Consider the following 12370-nt stretch of genomic DNA (forward strand, 5'->3'; position numbering starts at 1 on the left):
AGCTACCTCCATTAGAGGCACTGCATCCGTTCACGCTCCATATCCCCACACCTGGAATGCTGTGGCACACGGCAGGCACTCGGCATTTGTTCAACGCATGAGTGCTTGAATCTGTTGAACCAAATTGTGATTAAAAACAAGTCACATGAGAACAAGACAAATGGCACTGACAGAATGGGAAACGTAATCTAAGGCTATTTAAACCCATTCTAGTACAGGACAGAACCTGCAACCTGTGATAAACCCGTTCTAGTGTAGGATGGAACCTGCACCCTGTGAGTAAAGGGAACCGTTCTCTGTGCCTCAAGGCCCTCATCATTAGTGAGAAAAACAGGGGAAGCATGCAGCCCTCAGAAGGCTACTTCCTGGGCGGGGCCAAGGCAGGGCCAGAAAATGTAACCACAGCCAGGCTTAAGAGCAGGTACACAACTTTAATCCCAGAAGTAAGGGGGAGGCATGGGGGACCTCTGTGAGTTGGAGGCTACCCTCGGCTACTCAGTGAGTTGCAGGACAGCCAGAAATTCATACAGATATTGTCTCACAAAAAACAAGGGAGGGAGGAAGGGAGAGAGGGAGGGAGGAAGGGAGAGAGGGAGGGAGGAAGGGAGAGAGGGAGGGAGGGAGGGAGGGAGGGAGGGAGGGAGGGAGGGAGGGAGGGAGGGAGGGAGGGAGGGAGAAGGAAGTGGAGAAGACAGGAGAGGGGGCCTTACAACTGTCCCTGATGTGCAGGAACCATTAGTTTAAAGGATTGTGCTAGGCTAGCAAGATGGCTAGTGGTTTTAAAAAAAGTGCTTGTCTGATGACAAGAGCTTGGTCCCCAGAACCCACAGCGGAAAGAGAAAACTAACTCCCAAAAGATGTGCTCTGACCTGCACATGCATGGATGCATGATGCGAGCATGCAACAGACACCCAATGATGAAGGAACAAAGCAAGCAACTAAAATAGATGAGTCCTACTGTGGGCCTTCTTTCTCTGGAAAGATCTGTCACACAACAACTGAGTCCTGAATAAATCCAGGGGAGAAGAAGGAGGCAACAGCTCAACCCTGAAGAGCAGGACTCTGACCGTGCTAGCCAGGACAGGACGAACGGACAACTCCATCCCTTACAACCCTGCACATTTAAACTTTAGGCTATAAAAAGGTTCAGTTTCTCCCCACAGATTAAAAAAAAAATACATTTGGTCCCATTCTTGTACGAGACTTTTGGCAAGTAGTTTAGCTTTCGGTGCCTGTGTTCCTTTCCTGCCTTACACACACACTCGTATGGCCTGTACAATTCCTATATCACTGTTATGCATTTCTGACAAGCATTTATATGTCATTTAAGTGCCACACTTCAGAATGCTTAGCTTAATTCTTGGCTCCTCACACCCAGTGTGGCAACCCTGAGCACATCGCCTAACCAACCCCGTTCTCCTCTGGTCACCAGGGAAGCCCTGGTGCTGTGCACACATTTCAACAGGGTGGAAACGCTAACAAAAACACAGACTTAAAAGACAAATGTGGAAAAACAGTATCAATCAGGGCTACGTTTGTTTGAAGAGACCATCGGCTTAAAGCAAATCCTTGCATGGCTCTGAGAACAGACACGCAGAATTAACGAAATTGTGCTCTGAAGCCTGCACGCTGCAGCTGCTCTTGCCATGTTATGCCAAGAATCCAGTCAACTGATGTGGCTGCAGACAGCTGGCTTGCATGGCTCCGAATTGAGCTCTTTTCCAGTCTGTTAGGAGAGAATGTAAAGTCCTGTGATAAGGGAGCAGCCAAGGAGAGCAGGATGGAGAGGGACAAACCATAAACATATGGCTGGGGCTAGCAGCGTTTAAACCGCCCTTGGGTGTCAGTGTGGCTCACTGTGGTGTCAGTGTGGCTCACTGTGGCTCAAACCCCTTCGGCTCTGTACTCCTCAGAGTTAGTGATGCTGACTGCAAGAGCTTCTCAGAAAGTCTGTCCTGCAGCTTGGAAGATAAGGGTAAACTGGTATAAGCATGTCTCAGCTTAAGCAACCTTAGCCTCCTGTACATCAGGCAAAAGCCAGTCATCAAGCAGAGCCTTGCAAAGGAGAGATGCTTCAAATTAGGATTTCTATCCCTGTTAACCCTGTACCATAAAAATCCATTTTCAGCTTAAATAAAAAGATATCAAAGGATCCTTACCTTATAAGCACAATTTAGGTTCATAAGACTTAAACAAACCAATGGAAGGGTTTGAGGGATGAACACATATCTATATTACAGTTGAAATCTGTTACTATCCAGACGCATGGTACATTTTACCAAACGAAGTTAAATGCAGATAAAGAAAATAAAACCCTGGTGAAATCACTGATTAGCACGGGGTAGAGAAGTTATTTTCCCAGCTAACTCTACACTAATTCCATATGGGCCTTGGGTAAATGTATGTGACTCCAAACTGAGGCCATTTACTGTTTTTCATTTTTTACAATAGTTACTTGTTAATCAAATGCAGGCTATGTATCTTACTATAAACTTGTACTGCCCACTTTTGTTTTGTTATGGTCAATATTTTTGTAGCTCACAAAAGAACAGGAAGTGCTATGGTTCATATTCTGCTTATCATGGCTATGAACAGTAACTTTTATATGGACCTAATTTTCTCATATTCAAAAGAACTGCCCATCAGAGGAGAAAATCCAGGGGTTAGGAGTAAGGTCACAGGTCCTCTTACTCCTGTCACTTTAGACATGAGAGGGCAGGCGTCTGCAAGGCAAATAAAGCAGCGTCAGGCTAGTGTGGCTGGAAAGGGAGGGAACATGGGTCTTGCCAGTGTGTGACCTCAGTCTGAGCATAACTCCGTCAATGTCCCCAGAGAAGTGCAGCTTTACAGGCCCACCCACTTCCTCAGCTCTATGCTGATTGTGTGTTCATTGTGCTTGCTGTATGCTTTATGAAAATGTCTCATACAATCCATTCTTTGTGACCCGAATCTCCCTCTAGGGAACCATGAAAAGATGAAAGATTGCGTGTTTCTCCTGCTTGCATGGCTCCGCCATACATGATCTGGCTGCAGCTGAGTGGGCAGAATTTCTGGGCTCCTCAAGTCTCCCGGTCATGCAACACCCATGGCACACCCTGGTAACATCTGGCACCATCACAATCAGAAAGGCGTCTTTTGAAGAACCTCGTGCCCCACTTATGGGCTTGTTTGCCTTGAAAGTTGGTTCTAGTTTGAAAGTACAACTTGTTTATTCCCAATTACACGTGGACTTGGGAATCTATTTAATTGCCTGAGCAGGCAAATGATCTACAATTTATCTTGCAGCACACAAATGGGCTATCTCCACCAGGTCAAAGTTTCTGTTGGAACTATCTGCCTCAAACCAATCCAATTATATATTAACACACATTTTTCTTTAAAAAAAAAAAAAAAGACAAATGCTGGTTACCCATGATGCATGCCTATAACCCCGGTATTTGGAAGGATGAATGAAGATTAAGAATTTGAAACCAAGTCAGGCGTGGTGGCACACAAGTTGAATCCCAGCACTGGGGAGGCAGAGGCAGGCAGATCACTGTGAGTTGGAAGTCAGCCTGGTCAACAGAGTGAGTTCCAGGACAGCCAAGGCTCTGTAAAGAGACCCTGCCTCTAACAAACAAACAAACCACCTGAAACCAGCCAGTAAGATCTTGTCTCAAAACACTGTGTAAAATAGCTAGTGAATGATATACATGATATATTGCAGATTTTCTACATATAAGTCAATCATCTTGATAAAGAATTTTGTGAGTTCAAAGCCTAAAAATAACTCAACCCGATGACCAGCATTTTAGAGCGAAGGGAACTGGTACTGAATCGCTGGGTTTCAAAGTGAGGAGAATGAGAGATGATGACAGCAACTGATAATGACAACTAAATTGTTGTCTTCATACTTAGGATGGACCAGCTCATGCCAGTAAGAAAAGTCACACGTGAAGAGTCATCAGTCTAACATAGCCCAAGTGAGGCTGGTCTGTGCCATGCTACAATTCCACACCCAAGATCTATTCTTACTGACACCATCTTGGACTCTGTGAGAGTTTTAACGGTCTGAAGACACAGCTCCTTTAGAGACAGAAATGCCTTGCATTGTCTTGTAGTTGCAGCCTAGACATATAAAGTGAGGGTCAGAGAAACAGGCATCACCTCTGCCCTCCCATGAACTGGGTAGGGAAGAAATCTTCACCTGTGGCCAAGGTAGGAAGTGGTAGATGAAGGAAGTCATGAACCTGGCAGGCAGGTCAGCAGAGACTCCAGTGGTAGGCAAAGCCAGATCACGGAGAACCTTGGAAGCCACACTAAGGTCATTAGATGTTTTTATTCCTTTTAGGATTATATATGACATATATTTTTAATCAAAAAAGAAAACTAAGTGAGAAAGTTATAGGCATACCAAAACCATCCCTTGGAGGTAAATGCTAAAAGGGATTTTGATCAAAAATCCCTCATTTAAACCACTGCATCAGAATGAACTTCTTATAAATTCTCTCCGAAGTTAACTACAGAGAGTAGGAAGTACAGCTATTAACACGTACACAGTGGAGGAAAGTGTTAATCCTGCAACTACTGCCCTCATGGGCATCGACAGCACTTGCTAATTCTCCTATAATAACATCAAGAGCCATTCTCAAAGTTGCTATTAGCATTCTGCTATGAAAAGCACAGCCAAGCTAATGTCAACTCACAAATATAACCCAGTACCTATAAAACAAAAAATACCATTAGTGGCAGCTTATTGCCTTATACAAGGCAACCATGACAAAGGAATTAAAACATTTTTAGGACCTATGTGGCAGACCATACAGTTTAAACACAATAATAGTTTAAGAATAATCTGTGTGTGCATCGTATAGCAACTCAGCAAGTGGTGGAAAACCCTGATGAAAGAAACGGAAGGATGGGGCCATCAAGATGCCAGCAGCAAAGATGCCTGCAGCATGGGTGACAGTGTGAGTTCAATCCCAGGGACCCACAGATAGAAGAGCTAATTCCGCCAAGTTATCCTTTGACCTCTACACAAAGGTGGCCTGGGCAAGAGTGTTGATACTGATGATAGTGAGGAGTGGTCAGATTCCGGATGTGCTGACTCTATCCCGGGCGGGATGGGCAAGGAGGAGGAGCTAAGGAACAATGGAGATCTGAGGCCTGACTCTCTGGAAGGACAGATGAGGACAGTCGGGAGCAGAGCAAGTTTGGGGCAGTGAGTTCAGGACTGCGTGGCTATTCACAGTATGTCTGAAACAGGCAGCAGCTGCGCAAATGCCGATACTTAAGTGAGCGTTTGCACAAACAGCTCTGGTGAAAACTCAGTAAAGGGTGTAGGCTAGAGATGCCAGAGTCATGTGTATTGTATGACTTCAGGAGACTAGATGAAACTCCCAGGGGACACACACCAAAAGGATCAGAGGACAGGGCTTGGGACATGCTCATGATAGGAGGAGGGCGGGGGGGAGCCCAGCAAAGAAACCATGAAATGGCAAGGTTCCCGTGTTGCCATTTGGGGAGCGTGAGGTTCACACACCTCTAACTCTGGAGGCAAGGAAGGAAGATTGGCAAAGGTCAACCTGAGCTACAGACTGTCTCAAAGCAGGGGAGTGTCCTCCAGTAAGAGCCAAACGCAGGTTGGCAAAGCCGATTAACAGACTCATATTCCAACAAGAACTAATTCGGTGCCTTTCCAGACACCCTGAAAAGGGGCTGTCAGGTCAGGGCTATCTGCTACTAGTGCAGGCCTAGTCCTTCCCCAGACCTGCTCACCTCCAGCCCAGCTGCCCCCTCAACTGGGCTGGAAAGGGAGCAATACAAAGAATTCAGAAACCAAAGTTTTCTTAAATCCAGGCATGCTGCCTACTCCTCATCACCATTCCTTGGCTCAATTACTTTCTGAACTGCGCACAGGAGCCCAAAAAGGACTTGTGGTGTACTTATTAGCTGACCCTCTAGGCTGCTGTTACTTTCACCAAAACTTTTAACTAAAGACAAATTACAGATATCCCTACACGGACCAAAAGGTTTATTAAAAAAAAAAAAAAAAAAGCAAGTGGCAAGTGCACACAAAAGAAGATCCGAGCAAATGTCACTTTTGTTTGTCACTGAAACGTAATGAGAAAGCGGAGGAAACAGGCAGCACCTTTGAGTACATTTCGCTAAAGACAAGTCCCTTGATGATGCGCTTTCTCATTTCGGTATACACAGGCTGCATTTCGACATTTAAGAAAACAATATAAACTGCTTGGGCCCTGGAACCCTAATTTCCCATAAAACTTTAAGGGCCGTCTCTCATTTAAAACTTCCCTATCATTTCTCACACTCTTCTCCAAAGAGAATTCCTGTTTCTCCAGAAGTAGCCCACAACTAGATACAATGTTTCTTTGTTAACCACGTAATTGCTGCGTCCTCTGTTGAGAATTATTACACCGTCATTACACTAGCTTTTCCCTGAATACGATCAGCAAGCGGCTTCTAGAAGTGACCCATCCCACCTTCTCTACTGCGAAAGGGTTCGCAGATGCTGACTGAAGGGCAGAGTACAGCCCCTCCCCTCCCACATGTGGGATCCAGGCATCCAACGCAGCCGTCAGGCATGGCGGCAAGTGCCTTTCTCCACTGAGTCATGTCACCCACACCACAAATCTTACCTTGATCCAATGTGTTCCGAGACTTTAGTCATTCTTTTAGAAAGTGCTTTTGTTCAGGGTTTTTAAAATGCTGACACATGCCATCATGTGTGTTTAACAGTTCTTGTTTGAAAGACCTTTAATTCCCGGAGTCTGTGTGAGGCGGAAGTCGACCTGACCTGCCTTGCTCTTGTAGCCCCCCTGTGTGGTCTGATGACACGTATTACAAACAGAGCATACTCACCAAGTGGACGTAAGGCACAAAGTATCCAAAAAGTGCAAGCGGTATCCCTGCAGCCCACACTGCATAAGCTGTCACCTTGAAGATGGCAAGATTGAAAAATTTTTTTGGAGGACTAAACTTTCTCCTGGAGAAGAAGGAGAATCTGCTGCTCCCGCTCTCTGTCTCTTTGGCAGTGGGAACAAGAGGTCGGTAAGTAAAGCCAGCCAGAAAGAGAACGAACATGAAGACGCAGAGGACCCTCAGGGTGAAAAAGAGGCCCACCCTGTTGGTCAGACTCCCTAAGAGCCAAGGGAGCAGGATTGTGAAGGCGCTGCTGCCTGCCGTGACGATGCCGTTAACTAGTCCGAGGCGCTTCTTGAAGTAGTGTCCCAAAATAACCAGTGAGGGCTGGTACGCAAAGGAGCAGCCGCAGGCAAATATGATCCCATAGGTAAGGTACAGAGGCTCGATGGAGCTGCATAAAGACGAAAGAGACAGAAAGCAGCTTTAATCTTCCTTACGGTACTTAGTAAAATAAAACCCGAGTAGGGGGTGGAGAGACAGCTCAAGGGTTAGGAGCATCCGCTGCTCTCCCAGAGGACCCAGACTTGGTTCCCAGCACCCACATGGCAGCTCACAACCACTGTAACTCCAATCCCGGAGGATCTCACGGCCTCTGTGGGCACTAGGCATGTACATGCTGCACATACACACATGTATTTAAACATACATACACATGAAATAACATTAAATAACTCTTAAAAGGAACTCCCTTAGTAAAAATACATCTTGTCAACGTGTTTTCTGAAAATAAAAATGGGGGAGGTTTTAATAAATCAAGAATATAGCAGTAAAATATTTTAATTTAGTCTGAATGTACCAAAATACGACCATTAAGGTTATCAGTGGCTCTGCTACCCTTTGCCTACCAAGGACTTCTGGTGAACCATACACACACAGCTCAGAAATAAAGACTGCTGCCAGGAAGGCACAATAAAATCTTGTTCAACAGTACTTTTAAATTACAGTTTAACTATGCACACACATTATTTTTATGGCACTTCTCCAGGTGCTTACTAAGCAATATAGTCAGAGAAAAGGCTACGTCTGCCTGGTGCTGTCTTCTCGGTGTTGTATCGAGGACACTTGAATTCCAGGGCAGCTGTGCCCCCACTGTCCCACAGCTGTCAACCAACCTTCGCCCCTACTGCGTTCTTCCCAGCACTGTGCAGGGGAAGAAGAAATCATATTCAGATTGCACTAAGACTGAATTAAGTGTGTTCAGCAGTGAGTCCAGTCTGCAAGCCTTTAAAGTAACATATTACTGATGTTTCAGAAGAACACACGCATTTTTAATTTAATCAAATAGCTGTACATCTCTTAGGAAGGTGAAGGGCCGTGTGCTTGGAAACAAGTAAGGTAAGGGCTAAAAGAAAACAAGTTAAAAGCTCTCTTCTTGTTCTTTCTTCTTTTTTTCAAAGTCCAATTCAAAAGGCTATTTATCAGCAGATAAAGCTGGCTAATAATTAAATTTTGGACAATAGTGATCACTTACCAATATACTGAGGGAATCACAAGGAACTCGACCCTGATAAAATGAGGACCGTTGGCATCCTCTGAGCCGCCCTTCCCCCCACTAAGCCACACGGAGCCCGACTTCCCGTGTCACTCCCAGACTCCCAGAACTCCCATCTCACTAGTCACTGCATCCTACTCTTGTTGTTTGTTTGTTTGTTTGTGTTTGCTTTGCTTTGCTTTTTCAAGACAGGGTCTCTCTGTGTAGCCCTGGCTGTCTTGGAACCCGCTCTGTAGCCCAGGTTGGCCTTGAACTCACAGAGATCCTCCTGCCTCTGCCTCCTGAGTGCTGGGGTTAAAGCATATGCCACCACAGCCTGCTCAAATCTCCATTCAACAGACACATTAAACAGAAACTTGGTGGGAAAGTATTGAAAAATATTTGTATTTCAAATTACTCACAGTATGCATAAAGTAATACTTCCATCCCTATCCCCAGTAAGAACTACATAGAACAAATAATGCTTTGTTTCAAAATACGCTTCAATTGTAATCATTTTACATGATGTTATGGGTTCTTTTCCTGTGTGGACATCTGTGCATCATGTGTGTCCCTGGTGCCCATGGATCCCTGGGACTGGAATCACAGACAGTTGTGAACCATCATGTGGGTGCTGGGACTTGAACCCAGGTCCTCTGGAAGAGCAGCCAGTGCTCTGAATCGCTGAGCCATGGCTCCAGCCGGTGCTTCATTCTTTTGAGTTGGAGGAAGTTGCCTGTCCTGGTTTTAGGTCTCTCGCTGTATGGCAGAGATTAACCTTGAGTTCACTCTGTACCACATTCTCCACATAAGCAGTTTCCTAAATAACTGCAAGTTCTCAAATTCTCAAAATTTAAAAAAAAAAATGTGATATTTATGTACTTTTCTCTACCTCCCTCAAAATATATATTAAAAATAGTTTTGATGACATTATTATCACACACATCAGGTGCTACAGTTACTCCTCAATGTGGAGACAATAAACCAGACAGCCATGAACATAAATCAGAAGCATTCTTTTGACATGATTTGAAATCTCACGTACTGGGCGTGAGTGGTTTCACGTCTATCTGTCACTGTCCTCGCAGAACTTCTGCCCTCATGACAACAGCTGGTTTCAGTGGCTGACATCTAACTGCAGTGGAAGGCAGTGAGGCTGCACGATCATCATCATGTGCACAAGGATTCCGAGCGGGGGCGCTGATGGGCATGACCCAGTGGGCCAGAGAGAGAAGGCTTCCTAAGAAGGCCCAACTGGAATCACTAGAAAGCCGGGCCCGCTACCTCACGCTGGTAACTTACACCAGCTTTCTCCATGTGTTGTGTGACAGCCTTCGAGTGGCAGGTTAAAGAAACTGAGTCATGTGACGCTGGTATGTATGTATGTATGTATGTATGTATGTATGTATGTCAATGTGGCCTCAAGAATTGCTTTTCCTGGACTCTGAGATGTGGAGGTGGGCGAAAGAGAGGGACAAACTAGGTTACAATATAAAATTTCTTTCACTAGCCAAAAAAGTTTGAAACACAAATGCTTGGAGAGAGAGAGAGGGAGAGAGAGAGAGAGTGTGCGTGTGCGCGTGCGCGTGCGTGTGTGCGCGTGTGTGTGTGTGCGTGCGTGTGCGTGTGCGTGTGATTTCCTACTAAAACACAAAACGGGCTCTGTGGTGCCTCAGTTCCTCTCTGGGCCTCAGCAAGGGGCAGAGCCATGGGTTCAGCTAAGCAGTACCTGGAGAATTCCAAACAAACTCCTTTCCTTTTTAAGTCAATAGTCTGGAAGCGATCAGAAAGGCTCTTTAAACATGAAAACCTGTTTGCTAGTGAGAAGTGCAACTTGAAAGAACTTGAATAAAATTTTAAGTGGAGAAGTACAGAAGCTAAGTGCCTACTTCACATGGAGGAAGGGGCGTGCGGGCGTGCGTGCGGGCGTGCGTGTGTGTGTGTGTGTGTGTAGGAAGTGAAGTGCAAATGGCTAAGGATTCTGCTGACTAAATATAAAAAAAAAAATCTTAAAATAAACAGGGCCGATATTACAAGCTAGGTGTCTTCTTAACCCGACCCATGGCTAAACCCTGTTTTTCGTAAGGAAGCATGAGGGCAGGCAGGGAAGTGCCCGAGGTGGGAAGTGAGCACTAGCCACTCTCCAAGGTCTTGGGGCATCTGCCTGCCTGCTCCCTCCTGCGACCCACCCCAACGGGACACCTGTGTTCCTCTAACTGGAGGGCCGCAGCTGCTTCCCACTGCCCTGTGTCCTTGGGCGGCACAGGGCTTTGGAGGCCTGCATCTCTTCTAACAGAAGGCACATATGACATTAAGTCTTAAAGTGGACACTGTTGACAGTACGCTTAGTCTCTCAAGCCACCGGGAGTGTTCTCTCAAACATGGACACTTTAGACTTTGATGTTTTCTTTAGGTCCCATAATTCTGTGTCTATGAAAGACAATCATTGGCAATTCAGGAAATGGATTTCTATCTTGGATGCTAAAACCATCTATAAGAGAGGAATAGGATTAAAAATTAAAAGACGGAACTTAATTTAAAAAAAGTTTTAAAGTGTATTTAACCACTTCATCTTGCCATTAAATAGTTTAATATGTTCTTTTCATTTTTTATTATTTTTTTAAAGCACAGACTGGAGATCTCTATTTGGGTTGGCACTGATTTAGAAGATCTTATTCTCATCAATAAAATAATTTTCCTATTAAGCTTATTAATTAAAATTTTCACTTAGATATTACTTAGAAATCAGTTACTCCTTAAAAACATCACTTAGACCAGGTAGTGGTGGCCCACACCTTTAATCCCAGCATTCAGGAGGCAGAGGCAGGTGGATCTCTGTGAGTTCAAGGCCAGCCTGGTCTACAGAGCGAGTTCCAGGACAGCTAGAGCTACACAGAGAAACCCTGTCTCAGAAAAAAAATATATATGTACATACACATGTATGTATGTATATATGTATGTATATGTGTGTGTCTGTATTTGTGTGTAGTATATGCATGTGTGTATATGTGTATGTGTATGTATATGTGTGTATATGCATGTGTATGTATGTGTGTATGTGTGTATATATATGCATATATGTATGTATATGTATGTGTGTATGTGTATATATGTATGTATATGTATATGCATGTATGTACATATATGTGTGTATGTATAATGCATGTGTGTATATGCATGTGGGTATGTATATGTATGCATATGTATATGCATGTGTGTGTATGTGTGTGTATATGCATGTGTGTGTGCGCACATGTGTGTCTATGTATGTCATTTAGAACCCTTGAGATCTGAGACGGTAGTGACTTTAAACTGAAGCCACAGCTTTAGATAACTCATAGCTATAACTTGATTCCTTTAGGAGTTTTATGTAACTCCTAAACTGGCCACTGCGAGCAAATACGTTTCAGTGTCCCGTCTCAGCTGTGCTGCCATGAGCGACAATTCTGATCTCCAATTGACGGCGTTTTAAACAGCAAAGACTCTGGAAAGTATTTAACAGCTCTTCAAGAGCAGTGGGAAGCAGCCACATCCTTACCTTACGAAAGAACTGGACATGAGTCCGATGAACCCCACGGCAGCACCCACGACAGCTGTTTTCCGGCAGCCAAACATGTCTGTGAAGACGCTGGCTATGGGGCAGCAGAAGAAGATCATGCCCATGGACAGCGAGCCAACCCACGCTGGAAAAGAAGAGACAGCCTTACAACACGGCAAACTAACTCAGCCCACCCGTTTAGTCGGGGAGAGCACTGGTACACGGATAACCAGAGGGCATGCCACAGCAGCTGCAGTCCTCAGCCAGCGGTGACTCATAACACAGCTATGCTTAATTGAATTCTTGAAAGGTGTGTGCTTTTCAATTAATTAGACATTCCTCTATGGCCTTGTCTAATTCATATCTGTGGTCGTAAGCAATTTCTAATCTCTGAAACAAATTGCATTAGATAAAAAAAATTAAAAATTAAAAAAAAA

The 12370-nt window shown here is 44.7% G+C and overlaps 1 protein-coding gene across 1 annotated transcript in view; it reads right to left on the reverse strand.

The window, feature by feature from the left end:
- Slc16a10 (solute carrier family 16 member 10) overlaps window positions 1-12370 on the reverse strand; it is an 85078-nt gene that overhangs the window by 23953 nt on the left and 48755 nt on the right. The window contains exons 2-3 of the mRNA XM_051175555.1: window positions 11934-12078; window positions 6862-7315 (exon numbers count right to left, since the gene is read on the reverse strand). Coding sequence (XP_051031512.1) covers window positions 6862-7315; window positions 11934-12078 — 599 coding nt within the window. The remainder of the gene's footprint in view (window positions 1-6861; window positions 7316-11933; window positions 12079-12370) is intronic.

The sequence above is a fragment of the Phodopus roborovskii genome, unplaced genomic scaffold (assembly GCF_943737965.1).
Source record: "Phodopus roborovskii unplaced genomic scaffold, PHOROB, whole genome shotgun sequence".
NCBI lineage: Eukaryota > Metazoa > Chordata > Mammalia > Rodentia > Cricetidae > Phodopus > Phodopus roborovskii.